The sequence below is a fragment of the Humulus lupulus genome, chromosome 9, assembly GCF_963169125.1.
Source record: "Humulus lupulus chromosome 9, drHumLupu1.1, whole genome shotgun sequence".
NCBI lineage: Eukaryota > Viridiplantae > Streptophyta > Magnoliopsida > Rosales > Cannabaceae > Humulus > Humulus lupulus.
Window position 1 is genome coordinate 98,203,673 of NC_084801.1, and position 22,373 is coordinate 98,226,045.

At 39.5% G+C, this 22,373-nt stretch overlaps 1 protein-coding gene across 2 annotated transcripts; it reads right to left on the reverse strand.

Moving 5' to 3' along the window:
• Positions 1–9,213: 9,213 nt before the first annotated feature.
• LOC133802018 (coatomer subunit delta) lies at positions 9,214–15,754 on the reverse strand. Of its 2 annotated transcripts, none has more exons than XM_062240250.1 (12): positions 15,606–15,754; positions 14,579–14,642; positions 14,187–14,226; positions 13,122–13,345; positions 12,180–12,422; positions 11,908–12,073; positions 11,351–11,655; positions 10,889–11,084; positions 10,655–10,808; positions 9,881–9,943; positions 9,688–9,784; positions 9,214–9,577 (listed from the first exon to the last, which is right to left on the reverse strand). In XM_062240250.1, the coding sequence occupies exons 2-12, from the start codon at positions 14,579–14,581 to the stop codon at positions 9,488–9,490; spliced, it is 1,581 nt and encodes a 526-aa protein (XP_062096234.1). In that variant the 5' UTR covers positions 14,582–14,642; positions 15,606–15,754; the 3' UTR covers positions 9,214–9,487. The 2 variants fall into 2 exon arrangements, with proteins under 2 accessions (XP_062096234.1, XP_062096233.1); XM_062240249.1 differs by having other exon boundaries at positions 11,351–11,661.
• Between the last annotated feature and the right edge of the window lie 6,619 nt (positions 15,755–22,373).

The following is a 22,373-nucleotide window of genomic DNA, read 5'->3' on the forward strand; positions in this document are numbered from 1 at the left end:
CTTTGCTTGGCTCCCGAGCAGCTATTGAGAAAGTTTTTGAGGTCAGAGTCCATATTTCCTGCATAATCAAGTCACACATTAGTATATGAGCTTAAAGTACTAAATTAAATGTGAAGCAAACATTTAATGTAAACAAAAGTTCAAGTGACGAGAAAACTAAGTAGAACTCTCCCCCGAGCTCGAGCTCACCGACCAAGTAATCCCCCTATCTTTAGAGGAGGCTGGGGGAGTCCCTTCCCTCTATGTGGAAGTTAACCTCGAAATGTCCCTATAGTCATTTGTTATGTATTGAACGGCTACCCCATCCCAAACTTCATTTAAACTGTACATAGTTTGGTATTTCCCTAGCCAACTATCGAACCTATGAACCCTATCATCTACCCAAGACCATACATGGAAATTATCCCTAGAATTTGGGAATAGGATCAGGATGTCAGGTTTATATTGAAGCAGGGAAGGGGCCACAAGGACAAGCTGAGAATGACTTTACCTCTATCACTTGAGCTCGAAGCCTCGTCGTTCGCATCATTTCCCAAGCACGGACTCCTGTGGCAACGAGCTGGGGATCGGGCCCTCGAGCTCGTTGACCTCTACCTAAGAGGAAGTTTGTCATTAGGGAGGGGTACATGCTCCCACATGGTGTATTTTTGGTAGGTGGCATCATCCGTCGATTGATCCTGCTCCAGGAGGCTGCAGGCTCGAAGTTTATCTTTGTCGAGAAGATAGGATAGAGAACGCCTACCGTATGGCAGTTGGAGCAAAGCCTCCTTGTGCTCCCTCATTGTGTCCGTGGGGGTGGGACGGTGATAGTAGGCTAGAGAATCGAATACATTCCAATTAGTTCAAGCCTAAACAATAATCTAGCATGAAAAGAAAGGAGGTTATATACTTACGAATTCGCTGGAACGAATAGAATTTCGAAGGAGCCAGGTCATCTGTCCAGAAGAAGGCCAACCTGAAGTTGGGGGAATGGTTGGGCGTGTCCTCAAAGATCTTCTTCTCCTTGGGATAGCTCGACAAGTAATAGAAGCCATCTTCTCCCAGAGCTTGGGAGGGGTTGCTTTTCAGACAAAAGAGATACAGGATCTCTCTTGGCGAAGGTCCTTCCCAATTCAGCTCATGGTACAGCGACCTCAGGGCTGACAAGACCCTGTATGAATTGGTCTGGAGTTTGAAGGGCACGAGCCCAAAAAAATCAAGAAAGTCCTTTAAAAAGGATCAAAGGCAGTAGAGCCCCTGCCTTCATATGCTCGCGACTCCAGGCTGCGAGCTTAAGTTTATTGTCAGGACGGCCATCACCCAGGGTGTAGCAGCTTCGTTCGTTGGGGGTAGGAGCTCGACACCTCAGCGAGCCTAATAATCCTAGGTCGTGGCAAGCTAGGATGTCGGATATTTGTCCTAATGAAGAAACCGAGCTCCAATAGTGCTCAGCCTCAAAAAATTCCTCCCCTGACGTAGGAATGGCAGCCGATTGCGAAGTGGATGGGCGGTTTGATGAATCCTCCATCAGCGAGAATGCAAGATCACCAGGCTTGAAGGAAATAGTTACTTTGAGCGTGGGGTCAAGAGGGACCCGTCTAAGCTCGGGGTCAGGATTTGGGTAGATTACGACCCAAAGTTTCCTCCTTTTCTTCTCCTCTACCTCGTCAATTTGACGTCAGAAGTGAGCTCGAATATCTTCTTGCTCACACCTCACTTTGTGTTTGCGAATTAGCCGCTGGTTTTGAGTGAAGGGCAATTCTGGACTTAGAGTTTTCGGAGAATAGGGAATTGCGAGCACTGACCCCCACCGTTTTTCAAAATTCTGCGACATCTAGCAAGAAAGGAAATGGTGAGGGCCAGGCACACAAGAAATAAGAGTAAAATTTTAGGTGATTCAAGCTCGAACGCTCGAAATCACGGAATAAGCTCGATCGAGATCGAAATCTCGAAGGAACGGGACGAACTCAAGGGAACCTGCGAGCCATTGTAAGGTTCCGGCTTCGAGCGTGTATTTGACGCGAAGGAGGGAAAGTGGATTCATTTTAAGAATTTCGAATTTTCAGGGAAAAAGTTGAGGGTTGCTCAAAAAAGTAATAATTTTTGGAAACGTTCAGTACCCCATTTCTTGGTCTACATGGTACATTACCCGTAGTCTAAAAATTAATCTAAAAAAAAAAAGCTACATTTGCATCCTTTAAGCTAAATCTGGGTTTGAAACCCATGATATTAGAAATCTTTTTAATCCAAAATCTACGCAATATCAGCTAAACAATGTGGTTGAGGTTACTAAATTGCTATAAACATTCTAGTGTGAAACTAGCAAATATGCCCATGATGCGACAGAAACGCGAAAATGTAAATATATATATGGACATATGGGATCAAGAATAGAAACTAACACACGGTGGCTTGCGGATACAGAGAGATTGACGACTAGAGGAGTGGTTGCAAGAATGATCTCACGGAGTCGAACAGGCCAAGATTGTTTTGTTTTCTCGATTTGGAGAACATGCAAAAAAAAAAAGGATTTGTTGGTACTGGTTTTTCTTTCTGAAAATTGAAAGGTTAAAATGAAGAAGAAGGGGACGACATAGTTATATATATGTGTCCCAAGAGGAAATCAAAGGTCAAATTGATCTGAGCCATTGGCCAGATTCGGTATTTGATCAGACGGCCGGGTACAAACATGATGATGGCGGCATAAAGTTGGCAGACGAACGGATGTGCGAGTATTGAAAAAAAGTACTCGAGTACTCTAGTTGAGAAACCCATGAATGACGCATGTCCACACTTGAGTATATTCCAAGGAGGGCAGCTCAAAAGTTTCCTTCTCATAGGATTCGAACTAATACTTTTGAGGCTCGTTAGGTGTAAGCTCAAAATGAACACGGCCATTATTTTATCCACTATTCAGAGACGGTTTCGCTGTGAATGACGACCTCGTGAGCTCGAGGAGTATGTAACCTCGATAGTGCTCCAAGCTTATAAGTTGGACTCGCAACTCACGACATCAAGGGTTTAGCACTTGTATAAGTTTTTTTATGCATCTCTTGCCCTCGAACAAGACGGTTCGAGCTCGAGAGGGTAAGCTCGAACATAATGGCTTCGTCAACAGTAGCTTGTTGGGAGCATAAGCGAACCAATGTGACGAGCTCATAATGGGTAAATGGTCTCAAAGGCACATGGATCCAGCATCTAAACACGTCAGCTGTGTGTGAATGTATTTATTATTATAACTTCCCAATGTTTGAGGGATCTAATGTGATATTGTTATTAAATCCCACGTTTTATGGGATATTATCATGAACATAGAAAATAATGCATTAATTGGCATTATATTATTTGATTTACTGAATATCTTTCCAAAATATGTGGGAACGAATTCTGAAACATTCTCTATAAATAGAGAAGAAAATTCCATTTGTAAGGGACAAAAAAACATTGAGCTTTAGAGAAAACTCTGAGCAACTATTCTCTGAAAGTTTCCAAAAAACTCTAAGGAACTAATAACATAGACTCGTGGACTAGGCAGATTTTAACTGCTGAACCACGTAAAAAGATCTTGTCTTCCTTCTCTTTATTCAAATCCTTCAGTATATTATTGATTAATTGCTCTTCTTTCTTAAGTTGACGAAAAACGGCGTCAACATAGTGAACTTTGTCATTGATCGAAATGTAATTTATAATTACATTCCTCAAAGTGTTATAAAGTCACAAAGATTATTTGAAAAGGTTCTTGATGGAACCTTAACACAATATTTTGCTAGCTAAAGTTAAACATATTTTATGTACCAGTTGTACAATTTATATATAATTGTGAATGTGGCAAAAAAAAAATTAAAAATAATTTATAATATGTACCGGTTGTACATTTAATTATATAATATATAAAGTCATAAGAATAAGGAATAATTTATTTCATTAATAAATTTAGCCATTTGTTGGAAAGAAATGAGAAATAAAAATAAGTGATATATTCATATTATGATTATATATATTTGGCTACAACAAACATGATTATTATCCTTGTGTATTAACTTGAATGAATGATAAGTTTATATTTGAAAAATAATTGTGCTTTTATGCAAGTACACCATTGGATAGATAAAATTGTTAAATATAATGTTGTTGAACATAATATATTACAAAAATCAAATGGAGAAATTTGATTCTTGAAGAATCAATGCTCTTATATATTTTTAAGGATATTAAAATTATTTCATTCTCTAGTATATAAACAAAAATGAAATTTTTATAGCGGTTATGTATATCTTGAAAATTTTAGTGAAATACAAAGTATAGTGAACCTGAAATTCATTAATTGAATGATCAATCATATGCAATGAAATGTATAAATTTCCCTAAATTTAGATGAAGAATGTAACGTCCTGGATAGCCAAGACTATTACACTGTGTGTTTATGAAAGTGCAAGACTTGCTAATCAAGTCATTTAGTTAAAAACGTGTTACTAAAACTATAATTGAGCTAGGGTTAAAAGAGTTTGGCCACAAAAGTTACTTTTCATATATTTGAACATTTTAGTACATGGGATCCCAAAAGTAATAACGTTCAAAAGTTAGTTTACAAAAATTCAGAACAAAAGTATAGCTACTAGCCACTCTAAGGGCAAAACAGACATTTAGGTTTTCTTCCCGTCCTGTGTCACTCCTCGACTGTGGCGGCCAATCAGCTGACTATGTACATTCCACCCCAAAGCTCTCCAACTCAGGACTCGTCCACTTTGCTCTTGCTTTTACCTGCACCACGTAGCACCCGTGAGCCAAGGCCCAGCAAGAAAACACAATTACAGAGCATAATCACCAAACAAACAACAAGATAACTCATACAGTATACTCATACACCCAACGTTCCAGATATTCACACTAATCAAGTATTCAACATACTAAGTACATCATTTCATATCAATAATCAAATCACATATGATAACCAAAGTTAACGCCCTTAGGTCGCACCCTCTGTTTATCCCACTGACTTTAGCCCGCTTAAACCGAGCTCAGTGAATATTAAGTTGTCCTCAGCTACCAGTGACCGAGCCGCGCTCTGTGCGCAAATATTGATTATGGCACTCTTAGGCCTTTTATCACATGTCCCATGGCATAATACCATCTATGACATTATAAATATTTAGGGAGCACGTAGTCCCAACACAATCACATAACTGAGTGCAGTTTTCTTACCTTTTATTCCACTAGCTTGTTCAATGAAGTCAACTCTCAAGCACGATCCTGTCCGAGCCCTGGCATACACCCAATCACAGCCACAAATTAAAACCATCACTAAACTTCAATACCAAAACCTAACCTCGGGACCAATCCCGATCCCTCGAGAAGCCCTAATTCCACCAAACGGGGTGGTGGAATCAAACCCCGAGCCCCCGGACGAAAACCCTAAGAAATAACCTAAAAACCCACTTCTGGAGACAGGGTAGCGCTACAGCGCTTCAAAGAGGGCACTATAGTGCTACAAGCAGAGCCCTAAGCACCGGGAAAACCCAAGCCTAGCGTTGTAGCGCTCAAAGGCTAGCGCTACAGCGCTAGTCACAGACCAGCAACACCCTGTTTTCCCTTCCTTCGATTTTCCTCGAACCAAAACCCTTTGGAACCCTTCCAAACCTCAACCACACACCAAATAACACAAGACTTCACCACATGCATCATCAAACTAGGAAAACAAACATTGAACCCAAGAACTCAAGAATTCAACCAGAAACTCAGAAACTTAGAACTTCAAAGCTAGAATTTGTTGCCTTCCATGGAGAATTTCGACCCTAGGTTGTCTCTAGCATCCTACCAGCCTCAAGCCCTTCAACTCCTCAAGCTTATTTCCCTTAATTCCATTCAAAACTCAAGCTTAGAAATCACCTCAATAAAAACTCAGAAAACTCATCAGAAATCTTGAAACTTACCTCAATTGAGTGGCTAATCCCTGCTAACTCTTTTAGTTTCACCAAGGTCTCTAGCCCTAAGCTCCAGCCTAAGCTTACTCTGAAATTCCAGCTCCAAAGCTCACAAAGAATGGTGAAAAATGGACAAACCGACAGAGAGAGAGAGAGTCCCCTATTTTTTTTTCCTTCTTTCTTTCCTTCTCTTCTCTTTCTTATTTTCTTTTCCTTTAGTTTCTGAGTCTTTCTACAACTTCCACTAAAGTCATAAAGCAGAATATAACCTATCCCTTAGTAAACCAAATGACCACATTGCCCTCCCAATAATAATAAACCTTTAAATCACTCTAAGGACATTTTGGTCATTACTCCCAATTTCCACTAATTCCTCGAGTGTCTTTAATATTTACCGCTTACTTCCCGATACCTAACTAATCACCAATTATATTTCTCAATATCAAATAGTCTCCAATATATTCTCTAAATTCCCATAAATACCCCCAGACTCACCCCGAGCCGGGTATAAATCCCCGCTGTGACTTTTCTGCTAAACCGCTCACTAGGATCGCCTTGAGCCACAAAATACAAATATATCCACATAATAATGTGGTCCCAATAATTTATCACGGATATTTACATTTATGCCATCAACGGGCCAAAATTACAAATATGCCCTTATAACCTAATCAGAGCCTACATGCATACTAATACACATAGTCATGCTTCACATATATCCAAATAATCATATAAGCATGCTTATCACATAATCATGCATTTTCAACATTGATTCACATAACTTCCAATTGTGCCATCCTGGCACACTAACTACGGCTCTTAACCCTTATTAGTAATTTTGGGTCGTTACAAAGAATCAGAAGATTCGTTTTATTATTAAATCTTATATGGTGCTCAAAAAAATATGTATATATATTTTGCATATGGGAAGTGAAAATAAATTTGAATATCTTGTATTTTTAAAAGAAAAATATATATATTTCAACTAGTTTTCAAATGTTATGTTTATAAATATTTTAACTTGTTCAGTTTTATTGTTAAATTTTTTTACTTCATATATATCATTTATAAAAGTGCCACTCATTAGAATGTTAGTGCGTTCATTTCTCAAAATTTTCATAATTGTTTATAAGTTGAAATTATATTTCTTCTAAAAATTATTTTGCCTATATAAATTATTTTTCTATATAGTTATTCATTTTGTCCAAGATGTATGAGAAATTTTTGTTATATTATTTTGATAACGAGTGTTTAATTATATTCTATTTTCATTCTTGAATCATTGTTAGATTTTATTGCATAATTTCTTATCGATGTGATAAGATTGTATGATCATGAACTTCCAAGAATTATTAGCTTGTATATTTTCACTTATACATATATATGACTCATTCTTGAAAATGAAAAGTTCATAATTATGATTTATTGAACCTGAAGTTCAATGACCCAATAATATATATGAGTTTGACCAAATATTGATTTATTGTGATCCCTACAGGTTGTATTAATTTTTAAAAATGTTCTCTCGACCAGGGGGAGAGAAATGCAGTTGGATCGATGGGTATTTTGAAAAATGATTCATGCACAAAATAAGAACTTGAATTTCATAATGATAAAAGCATACATATATGTATGCCAACTACAAATCAATATTATTTAAATTGAGTCAGAATGAGTCTAATAACACTTGAAGCGTAAGTGAACAAACTAGAAATTATGAAAACAAATGTTCATTTGATTCATCCTGAAGATGTTGTGAGTAAGAGGCACTCATGAAGATACATTAATGTTATAAAGTATTGATAATTTGAACATTAAATAAAAATGGTGCTCATGAAGAGACTCCTTAAAGAAGTTATAGACATAACAAAGTTGATAATAATTAAATCCCTTGAAGTGGTTATATAGGTACCTATAAATAATATACATGTTTGACAAGTATGTTGAAAATAATGAGATCTCTTTAAGTTATGTAGAAATGGGAGGAAATTATCATATTATGAATTATTGTCGACAATACAAAATGTTTGCATATGCAATAAACTAATATGAGATAACAAGGATCATGATATTAAACGAGTCGAAAATTATCGATGTATGTATAATTTTGGGCAAAATCATATGATGCAATCCAGGCAGTATAAATTTACTCACATAAAGTGAAGTAAAACCTGTAGGGGTACAAATAAATATTTGTAAAAGAAAATGTACTTCTAATGAGAATTTTGTATATTTGTACACAAATGAATTATCGTACAAAATTTGCATAGACAAAAGAATGATTAAATAAAAGCATATACATATTGTTATGAGAAAATATAATCAAGATTTGATTATAACCTGGAGTATATATATTTTATGAGAATTGATATGTGTCATATAAACGTTGCAACACAAATTATTTATTTGGAGCTTCTAGTATTATGAGAATTTACCGGAAAAATTCCTAAATAACTATACCAAACATAGTATAAAGGTTGTTCCTTATTTAATACATGTTTAAGATCAAACAAAGAACAAAGGGTATTTGTGGAAGCCAAATTTATTCATTAAGTCAGAACACACTGTTTCACTTAAAATTTGTCATTTTCCTCGAAGTTGATAAGCAAAGATTCTTCATCAAGTATTTGGAAGAGGATCTGCTAGTGCCCCAACTCTAGTGATGAAAGAACGCCAAACCCAGGTTGTTTGCTCATATTCCATCACCTAACAGATTGATGATGTGGAAGGAAAGTTCTTTTTATTTTAAATAACAGTGATAAATTTATATATTGCACTATAAGGGACATGGAAAAGGACCTTAAATTGTTTAGCTTTTCACATTTTATTATATTTGTTGATTGTTTTGAGAGAATTCTTAATAACAGAAACGTCAGAGTATCTTTGGTATTCCAAAAAAATTCATTCATCCATCCTTAGAGTTTATTATTTCAATTGGCATTTATTGATTTCATTCAATATTTAGATTAAAAATTGCTTATGCAATGAAATCACTCAACTTTCTAGATAGAACAAGAACCTTACCAGAAAAAAAAAATTAAAAAAAAAAGGCAAAATCCACTCCATGTTCGCTCTTAATATTTTGAAATTTAATATATTTGCTATGAAAGTCAAATAAAAAAGATTAGGCGTTTCTATAGAACTTTCCATATAAGAAAAGAAGGCACACATCCTTCGATAAGTACAAAGATACAAAATGTTGGAACCAACAAGCCTAACAAAGAATTTCGCGCCCAATTTCTCTCCGTCCACGTATATTTGAAACTCTCGCTACCAAACATAAGCTAAAGAAGCGGCAGAAGGTGATAACCAATTGAAAAGCATTATTAGATCTATTCACTAAATTGAACCTGAATTCGAGATAAAAACTGGCATTATGAATCAAACAAGCACATTTTCTTTTCTCATCACTCAATGAAAGTAAAATACAGCTCAAAAGATTACTAGAGTATCCTTATAGGCATCCTGAAAGTTCCCATTCTAGAAACGAAATAATAAGAATCATTAGCCTCAACGAAAGTTCATGAAAGGTCACGGCCACAACTGTAAATGAAGTAATTTAATCAACACCGAGAAAAATGGCAGATTCAGACAACTTGGTAATTCTCTGTCACTAACTGCGTTCTTTGACCGAACTTCGGTGGAGCTCCACCTTTCTGGGGCAAGACATTCACAACCTGCAAAAGAGAAGTTCAAAGTCAGCAAAATTACTAGTGGTATCAATCTGCATTTTTGCCAAACTTTACAATATTATTCACTAATCAACTGAAGTCAAACAAGGACAGACCTTCAAGTCACTGAATGTATTAGTAGCAGAGAAGTTCACAGAAATCGGGAAAAATACAGATGAGTCTGTTGGGGGAACAACAAACTCCATTGATCCACTGTAAACAATTCATCATACAAGATAACTATCACTTAAATTGAAATCAAATAAATTATTAAGTTTCAAAAGGAAAACAGCAGTAACAATTTCAGACCTTCGGTTCGAGTTGTCAATAAGTAGAATGGACCACTCCAACACAGAATTCCTTGGGTCGAACCTGCAACCAATAAAAAAAGCAAATTGATACGGAACTCAAATAAAATATAGTGCAACTCATAAACAATGCAAATGGATACTGACCTTGAACAGCAAAGAGCTAGTACAGTTCAGCAAAAATGCCAGTCATGATATGATAAATATCCTAAAATTTCATTGACAATGTATGATACCTCAATATGTGCTACTGACACGTCATTGAGAAAAAAGAGGACCCTAGAACATGGTTTGCTATTTTGTGTAAATAACAGTAATACTAATGCAATGGTTTTTTTGTAAAGTTTAAAAAGCAAACCAAAAATCCAACATAAATATTAAGTGAATTTAATTTAATAAAATTATTAATTTCTCATTAAATCACAGTTGTCAGACTTGAGAAGTACTGAAGATCTTCCTTTGATCACACCAAGATGACAAAGATCAAATCATTTACTACAGTATGATGACAACATCACCCATTTGATTTCACAAAGGAACCCACTTGCAAAGTTTAAACCCCAAGGTAACAAGATGCAAATGGCGGTGACTCAAGGAACAAGATATATACCATTACACAAGATATATACCATTACACGAATAATAGAGGAACCAAACCCAGAACCCCAACATGTAGAGTTTTTAAGATTTCAGACAAGAACACCAGTTACATGTCCTGTTTTCATTTACTGCTGATTGCTCGGAAGCAAAAGATAAAAGAAAATTAATTTCTCACCTCCATTCACCGTCAACTTGTCTGACATTTGGAGCCTCACGAAGAGCAGGGAGAGGTACAGAGATCACAACATTCCGCAAATCAAACATTGATGAAGCTTCATATTCGATGCTAACATATGTTTCATTACCGGAAACAGAGGGCCAGCAGTTAACTGCAACAAAACAATGGCATGTAAACGACCTGAACATGCAACACTTTGTAAAGCAAAATATTAAAAATATTTTACCCTACTTGTTAAAGGCACCATTGATTCATCAGTGCTCTGCATCCGCCACTTCAAAAGACCAACACCCGCAGCATCACCGGTACCAGCAGGAAAAGGCCGATTAGGATCCTTCAGGCCTAGAATGTTTTCACTGGCAAATAATTCCTTGTTCATATTAGGGTGTGTCTTGAAAAGAATGCCAGGATTTCCACCAGTTTCGATCTAAAATAAGGCAGACATAGCACAATTATAACAAGACAAACTAAAGCAGGACAGTTGAAGGACAACCTTGGAAGTCCATTATCAAACACAAAGACAGGAGGCCTCCTGTTGACTCACAGAAGAAACATTATTACTAGTTTCCTAGCCTGATGACACATTAAGACAAGGTCTAAGCTTACCTACTATGTCATCACATACATTATATCTCATCTTAAAATTAAACTATCACCAGGATTACAAGTAGAAAGTAGCTTGGACTACATTACCTGAACTTGGATTTGCCCATCTTCTGCATTTAGAATCTGCAGCGACAGTGTTCCCTGAACATCAAAGTTACTGACACCACCATCTCGTTTCAGTGTTACATTTAGTTTCTCCTCAACAGTCAAAGTGACGGGATCAGTTAAAGGTGGGGCAGATGATCTAGATTGGCCTGCTTTTGGCTGCACATCTTCAAGGATAACCTCCCCTTCTGCTTTCAAAGACTCCAAGAACTGGTTAGTCCTTTGTGATTTCCCTAACTGCATACCAAGACCTTTCGGAGGAGCATTGGCAGCCGAAGGTTGACGACCTGAACCTTGTTAATATAGAATATACAATTAAACCAATGGTGTTGGAAGAGATGGAATAGATTTGATATTCGTCACAAGACAACCAAAAAAGAACTTAACGAAGCACGCTCTCAAAATTGAATCTTAAATGAACTGACCAGTTCAAAGAGTATAATTAAGTACTGCTGAATTATTTTGAAAGAACTGAAAATAAAGTTGAAACATGTACCAGCATTACACATCAAATTCAATATTAAAGAGCATGAACAAACCTTTAGACTTGATAGAAAATGGATCGATCTCAGTGTTCAATCCAAAACCAGAACCACTCCCAAAACCGCTTCCAGTATTTGAAATGCTCATCTCACTAAAGCTGCTCTCTATTCTTCCTGAGCCCATTGACATAAACCCTCCCTTATCACCCCTATTCTTTTCAATCTGCAAACGATATGATGATGCGCAATGTTGATATAACATACAAATGAAGAAATTATACAACGAATAAAACTACTGAATAGGCCATTTCAGAAGCCTCGTACAGTACCTTGCTTTTGTCAATCTCACTAGCTTTACGTTTCATGACATCTTTCGTCTCATTAATCTTGCTCTGCATTACAAGTTTGTGCAGCTTCTCTTCGTGACTCTCCATTTCACAGTACTGTTTAACCTGAGCTACAGTTACATTTTCCTTGTGTCCAAGAGAGATGACCTCGTCAAAAGCAAAAATCAGCTCAAAAGCAGTCCTGCAAACACCCTCTTCATCTAGAGACATAGAATACTCCGGCACCTAAAGCTAGTTAAGGAATAAACTTATACAGATATTTCCACCTACTTATTTAGATAGCAATTTGATGGAAATAAAACCCATTCAAATTGTAAAATGGATATACTGTACAAAAGACTGAAAAAAAAATAGGGGAAAAAATTGAATAAATAAGACCAAAAGAAACACCACAGTGAGGTATACATGGCAGAAGGCTCAGCTGGAAATTTTCAGGGTTCACCAAGACCCCAATGTCATACTTTTCCTAACTAAGAGATTTGTGAGGCAAATGAAGTTGTTGACATTTTCGTAAAGGCTTCAACATGCCAATACAGAAAAATGATTTCTTATTTTGCAAAGTGAGCTAATGGTGCACATGAATTTAAGTTCACACTTAACAAAAGTGGAGTAGAGCAAAAGAAGTGGAAACAGTCTTTGTGCTCTTGCCTAATAATACATCTCTCATGGCCTTTTCATAGAAATTAGAACATACATGCTAAGAATAATTGACAAAAGGCAGAACAAAAAATATCTATGGTAAAGGGGGAAAGTTGCCAAGTTATTCATGTGATATAATATTTTTTTAATAGAGAGAGAAAAAGGGCAGAGAAGAATACACATGCTAAAACATTTCATAATAAACCCAACATAGAAACATGTAAAAAAATGGCTTTTGTGTGGACAATGTGATAAAAATCATAAACCGTTTAAAAAAAAAGATACAAGCTTTGAGAGCAGTCGCAGTGTCTCCAAATCTTCCAGAATATTGCTCTGTTTGTTTGTAACAAGTAGCAAGTACAAAGCTTCAATAGGCTGGTAAACATAGCGAACATTTTCTGTCTCAAAATATGTATGTTGTTTTCCAGTGCCTATCAACTTTGGGAAAGCTGCAAGAAGACCTTCTATTCTTATGCGAGACATGTCCACAAATTGTCTAGAAACAAGTACTGCCAAAGCAAGAAATAAAACCACCAATTAGAACTCCTAATCACTTGCAGAATGAAACTTAACAACATTTTACTCATGTACAGATGAAAATAAATAACAATGCCAGGTACTCGAGGACAGTGAAAAATTATATGTAAAAATGGTGCTTGCCCTTAAAATCAAAGAAATTACTGCAAGGATTTTATATGCAAGAAAGAAAAGGAGAAGGTGTAGAAAAAAAAAAAAAAAATAAAGACAAAGGTTTAGACAATGCCAAGAGGTGCACCATTATTCTGAAAGTTTCATTCACATTCACATTCCTATCCCATTTTACCCAAAACAAAACAAAAAAATCCATTCTGAAGTTGTTGCTACAAAATAACTTTACTATGTGAGAAAGCAGAGTTTAAAGACTTATGAGCTACCAGAAACCTCCATGAACAATGTACTTTACCAGTTCCTGTCAATCAATCTTCTGATCTGCCTATAAAATATGGCCTATATCCACGACAAACTCTTTCCACAATTGCCTTCTTTTAGGTAGCCAACATAAAAAATAATAAAAATCTAAACAAAACTTCATTATAAAATCCAGTTTTACATCGAAGTGGTTGTTTCAGTACCATCATCTTAACCCATAATATAACATTCCTAGGGTAGTTTAGACATTTAGCAATTCAACTGTACACGAGACAGCACAGTAGCAACTGAACAAGACATGAGTTCTGCAATTACAATAAAAGTATTCTCTCTTGTCCAGCCCTATGTAATTACATGAAATTTTGAAACTGACAAACTCAAAACTCAAATATTACTGATAAATAAATTAAATAAAAAAATGTAAGACAAACAAATACACACCTTTCCCAGACTTGGTTACGATGGAAGCAGCAAGAACAACCTACGTAGAAAGTGAAGATGATTGATAAGCAATAAAACAGATAAATGTAATACATATTTATATATATATACATTTGCAGCAAGATAAATGTAATTTAAAAAAAAATTATAAATGTCAAATTTTGAAAATGCAAAATACTTGGTAATATTTACAAGCATTTAACCATTTCAATCACTCAAAATTATTAATGCATGCTTATTTTCATTGCATGTCTCCAAACGCGAAATGGACTACTTACCCGATGCTATAACTCAAATCCATAATAATGATAATAGTAGTAGTAAATAAATAAATAATCAAACATCAAAACCCAACTTTGAACAAAGGAATAATGGGAAGAGAAAACTCTTACCATCTTGTTATGTCGAGATATAAAAACAAACAAGCACGACCAAAATGGAGATTGTATCCAGCACCTAAAATGCAGAAATTTGGTGAACTTAAGACATTAACACAATTGCCAAAATCAACAAAATATGGAGTATCATCATGCAACCCAACGTCGTCATTCGACTGTTGATAATCAAATCACATACGCTTATAGGCACACCAATGCATGCTAAATACACAGTAGTGGAAATATTTCGAATCAGGGAATGAAAAACTCACATATGTATTAGGATTTAAGTCTACAAAAGATACTAATTTTAATAAACTTGTGATCCCATTTCACTATCGATCTCTAATGTCCCATAGAAATTCGTATACAATATTATCACCACCCCGGCGAGGTACAACAAAATTCACCAAGAAAAAGTTAGGCCTGACAAGAATGGAGATTTGAATAGAAATTATTTCGAAACTAGATCCAATTCACCATGAGCATTCAAACACCCGAAACAGTAATTTCGCTAAGATCTAAGACAACATAAGGTGGATCACGTTTGGAAATCCAGAGTAATAAAACAAGATCTCACAAAGTAAAAATCAAAACTTCCTACGGAAGCTCCTAAAGAAAACAAACATTGCAGAATAAACAAACTTAAAAATAATAGATCTACAAAATAAAAAGCAATCCACTTAGACATTGCTATGCACAAAATGAATTATATGCTTTTCGAGCTCTACCATCCCAATAATGTATTTGACAAAAACATGTGTGTACTTACACATAATATAATAATAAAAAAAACACCCCAAATTGTTCTGTATTTCCAATGGCGCAAAGTTGCGATAAGAATCAGTGAATTAAGAAGAATTTTGAATCAGAGAGAAATCAATAAAAGAATTGAAAAATTAACAAATAAATAAAAGAAATGGGAAATCAAGGACCAGATCCAGCAAAACTGAAGCAAAAGAATTATCGCAGCAAAAGAATCAGATCTACAACATTTCCCAACCAAAAGAAATAGATCTCCAATAGAGAAAGAGATCTGAACCTGGACACAAGGGGCTTTGATGGTAGACTGAACTGAGTCGAGCAACGGTGAAGGTGGATGATAATGGAGAAAGAGAGCTACGTGACTTCCTAATTTGTATATTGAGAAAGGCTAAATTATAAATACTGTATTTTTATTTTATTTTATTTTACTTAATTAATTAATGTAAAAAATTTCCTCTCTGTTCAGAACTCTTTCCCAAAATTCACCAAAATGTGTCCTGCCCATTTTTTTTTTTAATTTTTGACAAAGCATCCTACCCAAAATTAAATTACAACTAAAAAGTTATTTTAGCTGCGATAATATTCAAATTTTTTCAAAAGTTACACTTTAATACTCAAATTTTTACATAAATCTATAATTTTGATATAACCATTAGTATTCACTATTAACTGTACGTTAAGTATTTACATGACACATTTTTATACTCATAAATTTAAGTATTAAAGTGTAATTTTATAAATAATTTTGGTATTATCGTCTCAAATATCTCTACATTCTTTAAATACTATATAATTTGAAAAAATCTAAAAGATTATTATAAACTAATTAATAAAACTAAAATTTACAAATTTGAAACAACCCAAATTAAAATTGAAACTCAAAATCATCCTAAAATCCATATTATTAATTATTTTTTAATAATCATTTAGATTTTTTTAAAATTTAAAATAATTTTTATAATATTTAAATCATTTAGTCTAAAATCATCTCAAAATCCATGTTTCACATGGATACTTAATGAGCAGTTAAGGTGAGTATTAACGTGTTGACCCTCGATTTGGCTAACGACACGGAGTCAAAAATACGACAGGAAATTAAACGACAATTAAGAGTTTAATCTAATCGTAAAGAAGAAACACCAGCAATTTATAGTGGTTCGACCCTAATGAATGGTAATGACCTACGCCCACTTAGCGCTATTATTAATATTGAATCTCAATATCGTGATCAAAGAACTAGGGTCCTTGAGTTTCACAAATCTCAGGAGAATTACAACAAGATGATGGATAATTGCACTATATGCTCTCTCTTTCAATATTCAGAAAAAAGCTTCCAAGATCCAAAGTCCCCTCCTTAAGCTATTTCATGCATTTTTATAGGCTCAATGGGGGTTACCTGGGCCAATGGGCCTTAACTATCCTTAATATCCGCGTATCAAGGCAATAAAGATGAAATAATCAACGTAATTATTACAGGATTACAATCTTTTAAGGAAATAAATCAAATCCTACACCAGCCTGGTCGTATCTAATAGTCTGGCTTGACGAAGCAATGTATAGCTGGTCGATAATCGAACAACACCGTCTTATTTTGACTCTGCCACGTGTCAACCACGTGTGAGAAATCCTTGCCACGTCATCAGCAGCCGTTTTTGGGTAAATATTTTCCCCCCAAGTTTACTTTACTGCGACCATCATAAAGTAAACTTAGAAAACTCACTCTGCGCTTACCCCATCAAATCTGTCCAAGCCACTCATGCCTTCTCGAAAAAAGAAACTGTTATCCAGATTTCCGGATAGCGTTTAGATTGATGACCTCGGGGAAGCAGAATTATCGATGTCTTTCACGGTAGGTGACCAGAGCTCGCGGATGAACAGAAAGGCTTCGCCTCTCCCGTTTAGTGTCCGGATTACTCTTCCAAGCAAACACAATACGGAAACTCGTCAACTCTCCCGGACTCCCGAAGGGGTATCCTTCGGGGAAGCTCCTTCCAGGAGAAGCTCTTCGAGTGGTCTCCGCGGAAGCAGTTCCGTGCCTCGCACGGAACAAAGCCAAACGGTCGAGTCCTGGAGGAGGCATATTTGGAATGATATCCGCCTGACACAGGATCCCGCCTGACGCGCCCGTCAGGTCAAAGCCGCACACATCCCAGCACGCCTAAGGGTACCTTTTCGCCTACTGTTCCGCTGACAACTTGGAAAAGATGGCTGACTTTGTGTGTTCCCCATACTTTCACGTAAATATACCCACATAGAGTCTTGTAGCCATGCTACTACAGTAATTGTATCCCTATTTATGGCTGGTGTAATTAAGACTCATGTACGTAGAGAAAAACCCTAATCCAAAACCCTAGCTATAAAGACCCCTTCATTTTACAAGAAGAGGGACGAACAAAGGATATAGCAAAAACTCTACAAAAATCTCTCTAGCTTCATCTTCTTCAAGAGAACTCGAGAGAAACACTGTGAGTGTGTGAAGTTCTTGTGCACCAGCCATCTTACTGTAACCTTTCCCAAGTATAATAACATCGACTCGTGGACTAGGGCTTGTTAACGCCTGAACCACGTAAAAACACTGTTTGTTTAGTTACATTTCAGCATTTCTACAGTTCTTATCTTTTTATTATTCTGTTAGTTATTCGTTTCCGAAAAACTCGGTAAACATTTTGGTGCTTTCATTGAGAGCTGTAGGAAGTTGTTAGTCAGCTCTTTTTCTGTGTACGTTTTTTGTATTCACTTCGTGCTAAAGAGATGGTGACTACGAGAAAATCCGCTGTTGACAAAAATGCTACGGTCAACCCCGATACCGTGATGGAAGATGTGGTGCAAAGCGAACCCATAGACTACCAAGGTGAAGACCCGACATCCCGCCAGGATCGGGTCAGTACCGAAGATACAACATACTTAGAAGACGAAGAAGAGTATGTCCAAGATGGTTATTACAAGGACGGCTGCTACTATGAGAAGGACCCAGAACTGGTCCAAGTAGCCGAAGAACTGGTGGCCACTAAGGCCAAGCTTGCTGAGCAGGAGCGCGTCTCCGAAAGAATGCAACGCATGATGGAACGCCTCCAAAGTAAGTTCGGAGATCTAGGCGACTCGGACGAGGATGCCTCTGTTCTAGGTGGTGCTGATGCCCCCATGCCGGATCCAGCCGCTGCTGGACCATCCAAAGCCGCCCCTAACAAGGGCAAGGAAAAAGTTGGAGAGCCTGTGCGCGTTGACGCCCCTGCACCTCCTAAAGGCGTGAATCACCAGGCCGACTGCCCCCCCCCCCCCCCGCGCGCAGAAGGTCTCTGGCGCTCCTAAGCCCAGACGTCCTTCAGCCCCAAGGGGGCACTCTGTGCCTAAAGGGCCCGGTGCTAAGGCACCCAGGCCTAGGGGAAGGAACAACCGCCCCAGTGATTCCGTCAATCAGGACGGTCGGGCTGCGAACTCGCACTCCGAAGATAGCTGGTCCACGGTGGACCTAAGAAGAAGGTTGGAGGCCAAGTATGAAAAGGCCAAAGGAGAAAAGGCCCGGCCTCGCGGAGATGACCTCCGAAATCATATTAATGACAAGCTCCGGGGACGTGACCTCCCGGAAAGTGATACGAAGAGGCTCGAGGAACAGATTGCTGCCTTGACCAAGCTGGTCCGGAAGCAAAGTGGGGCCCTGTCAGACTCTGAGGAGGAAGACCCGGAACCATGTATTAGGAGGATCGCGGAAACGTCCCTCCCGGATAACTTCAAAATGCCTCACATAGAATTATATGATGGGAGGACAGACCCGCGTACCCACCTAGCTAAATACAATAAAATGATGCAAGTGGCGCGTGTCAGTGAGGACGCCAAATGCATGTGCTTCTCACTCACCCTTACCAAGTCCGCGGAGGACTGGTGGAAAAGATTAGCTCCCGGATCAATCCACAGTTGGAAGGAGCTACAGTCCGCGTTTAGGAGGCAGTTTATTGCTGCCCGCGACCACGACATGGAGGTTGGTTCCTTAACCAACATCAAGCAGCAACCCATTGAGAACCTCAAAGCTTTCATTCAGAGAATGATGGAAGCTGCTGCAAAAACCAAGGTCAGCGATGACATGAAGCTGATCGCCCTTCAATCGGGCCTTACTGTCGGCTCCCTACTATGGGGGGAAATGCAAAGGAGACGGGCAGAAACGCTGTCCGAATTCATGTCAAAAGCTCAGGGAATCATCAACCTTGAGGATGCCTACCAGCAGGCCTTTGGAGTTCCCCCGGCTCCAACGCCTTCCGTGACTGCGCCGAGCTTTGCTTCGCAAGCTCCCGCACCAGCCCTCACGCTTCCAGGAGCCCGATTCACTCCAAGTGTGTATGGGCCTTCCGCGTCTGCTCAGACGCCGAGTCAAACCCATTTCTCTGGGTACGGAGCAGTACAAACCGGATGTAGTATCGCTCCTGGCATGCCGCAGCCGCAAGCGGAAGCCCCAGAACGAAATTTGAGCCAATCGCGGAGCAAACGAAGCGGAAGAAACTCCAACCGGGGAGACCATTCAAAGAAACCCCGGAAGGACTATGAGCCCAAGTTCACGGAATATACCAGTTTGATAGACTCGCGAGAGAATGTCTATCGGGCGACCTGTAATATGGTCAACTACAGGAAGCCCCCGAAAGTGTCTCACGGAGGAAGGCGTCCGCGAGACTCCAATAAGAGGTGTGAGCTCCACGGAGACGTGGGGCACACCACGAACGAGTGCCTTCAGCTGAAGGATGAGATCGAGTCCCTGGCAAGAGCGGGACACCTCGGTCAGTGGGTGAGGATACCCATTATCTATCCCGGACAGGGGATAGTTCACGGAGCTGCATATTCCCCGGGACAGAGGGGGGCCGCTAGCGCTCCTGGAGCCGGTCACCCCCAAACTCCCGGGTCTCAGTTCCCCGCACTTCCTGCTCCACCCGCTCCGGCGCCCATTGCCTTGTTGGCTCCAGGACCAGGCAACCCATATCCGCCCGGCCTTGCTCCGCCACCCGTTGACGGACACGTCGCCACCATTTCCGGAGGACCACACCTTGCCGGAAGCACCCGCAACTCCCAGAAGAGGTACTTGAGGGAGTTAGAGCACGCCGAGGAGATGTGCGCCTTGGTTCAATCACCTGCTCAACGTCCCCGAATGATGGATCTTCCCATCACCTTCACGGAGGACGATGCTCGACATGTGCACTTCCCCCACAACGATCCCCTCGTGGTGGAAGCCCAGATTGCCAATAAGAAGGTCTCACGGATCTTGGTCGATAACGGAAGCTCCGTGAACATCCTCTTCAAAGCGGCCTTCCACGCGATCGGATTGACCGAGACAGACCTGGCCCCATGCCCCATCCAGCTTCAAGGTTTCAATGGGGACACACTCATGCCATTAGGGAAAATTCAACTGCCAGTCACCCTCAGAGGAGAAAGCGACGCTTGTGCCTTCAAGCATAGCACATTCGTGGTGGTCGACTGCCCCACGGCGTATAATGCCATCTTAGGCCGACCGGTCCTGATCGATTGTGGGGCCATAACCTCGATACGCCACTTATGTTTGAAGTTTCCATGCGACGATGGGCGTATTGGCACCCTCCGAGGAGACCAAAGAAGTGCACGGAGCTGTTATAACGTCTCTGTCCGATCCGTCTACACGGTCCAAGAGACGTTTGCTGCCATTCCTTTGGCGGAAGAATTGCCAGAAACTGGGGGTGCTCAGGAGGCATACTTTGACGAACTCGACCCAAGAGTGGGAATCGAGAAAGCAATAGAGCCGATGGAGGAAGTCGAAGAGGTGATCCTCATCCCGGGAGAACCCACCAAGGTCATTCAGGTGGGGAAAAACCTGCCGTCGGCCGTTCGAGATAAAATCGTAGCCACTGTGAAGGATAATCAGGATATCCTGGCATGGTGCCACGCTGATATGACGGGGATTAATCCCAATGTTGCGTGCCACGCACTCAACATAGACCCATCTGCAACTCCAATTCGCCAAAAGAGGAGGCCGCTGGACCCAGTGAGAGCCGAAGCCGTCAAAGCTGAAGTGGACAAATTGATGTCCATAGGCTTTCTCCAGGAGTCGCACTATCCCGTGTGGTTGGCCAACCCAGTTCTGGTCCCGAAACCCGATGGGTCCTGGAGAATGTGCATTGACTTCACGGACCTAAACAAGGCCTGCCCGAAAGATTGTTTCCCTCTCCCGCGAATCGATCAGATGGTAGACGCTACTTCCGGGTACGAACTCTTATCCTTCATGGATGCGTACTCCGGATACAACCAGATCAAGATGCATGTCGCGGACCAGGAACACACCAGCTTCCTCACGGACAAGGGTGTCTACTGTTACGTGGTCATGCCTTTCGGTTTGAAGAATGCTGGGGCGACGTACCAGCGTCTGGTAAACAGAATGTTCAAGGACCAACTGGGGAGGAACATGGAGGTGTACGTGGACGACATGTTGGTAAAGTCCAAAACCTCCGGGGACCACAGTGACGACCTTGAGGAAGCTTTCGCCGTGATTCGAAAGTACGGGATGAAACTAAATCCAAAGAAATGTACTTTCGGGGTCTCGTCTGGAAAGTTCCTCAGTTTCATTGTCAGCTCCCGCGGAGTGGAAGCCAACCCTGAGAAAATAAAGGCGTTCATAGATATGCCTTCCCCCCGGAAACATAAGGATGTCCAGAGCGTTACCGGAAGGATAGCTGCTCTCAGCCGCTTCGTATCCAAGGCCACTGACAAGTGTATCCCCTTCTTCAATGTGTTGCAAGGAAACAAGAAGTTCGAGTGGACCCTCGAATGCGAAGCAGCCTTCCAACACCTCAAAGAACATTTAACCCGAGCTCCCATTCTGTCCAAACCTGTCGAAGGAGAGGCGTTGTTCTTATACTTAGCTGTGACTGAGCACGCAGTAAGTGCCGCTCTCGTCCGGGAAGATGGCCGTATCCAGCTCCCTGTGTATTACGTAAGCAAGAGGTTATTGGACGCCGAGTCTAGATATTCGATGATCGAGAAACTCTCCCTCTGCTTGCTGATCGCCTCACGGAAGCTGAGGCCATATTTCCAGGCG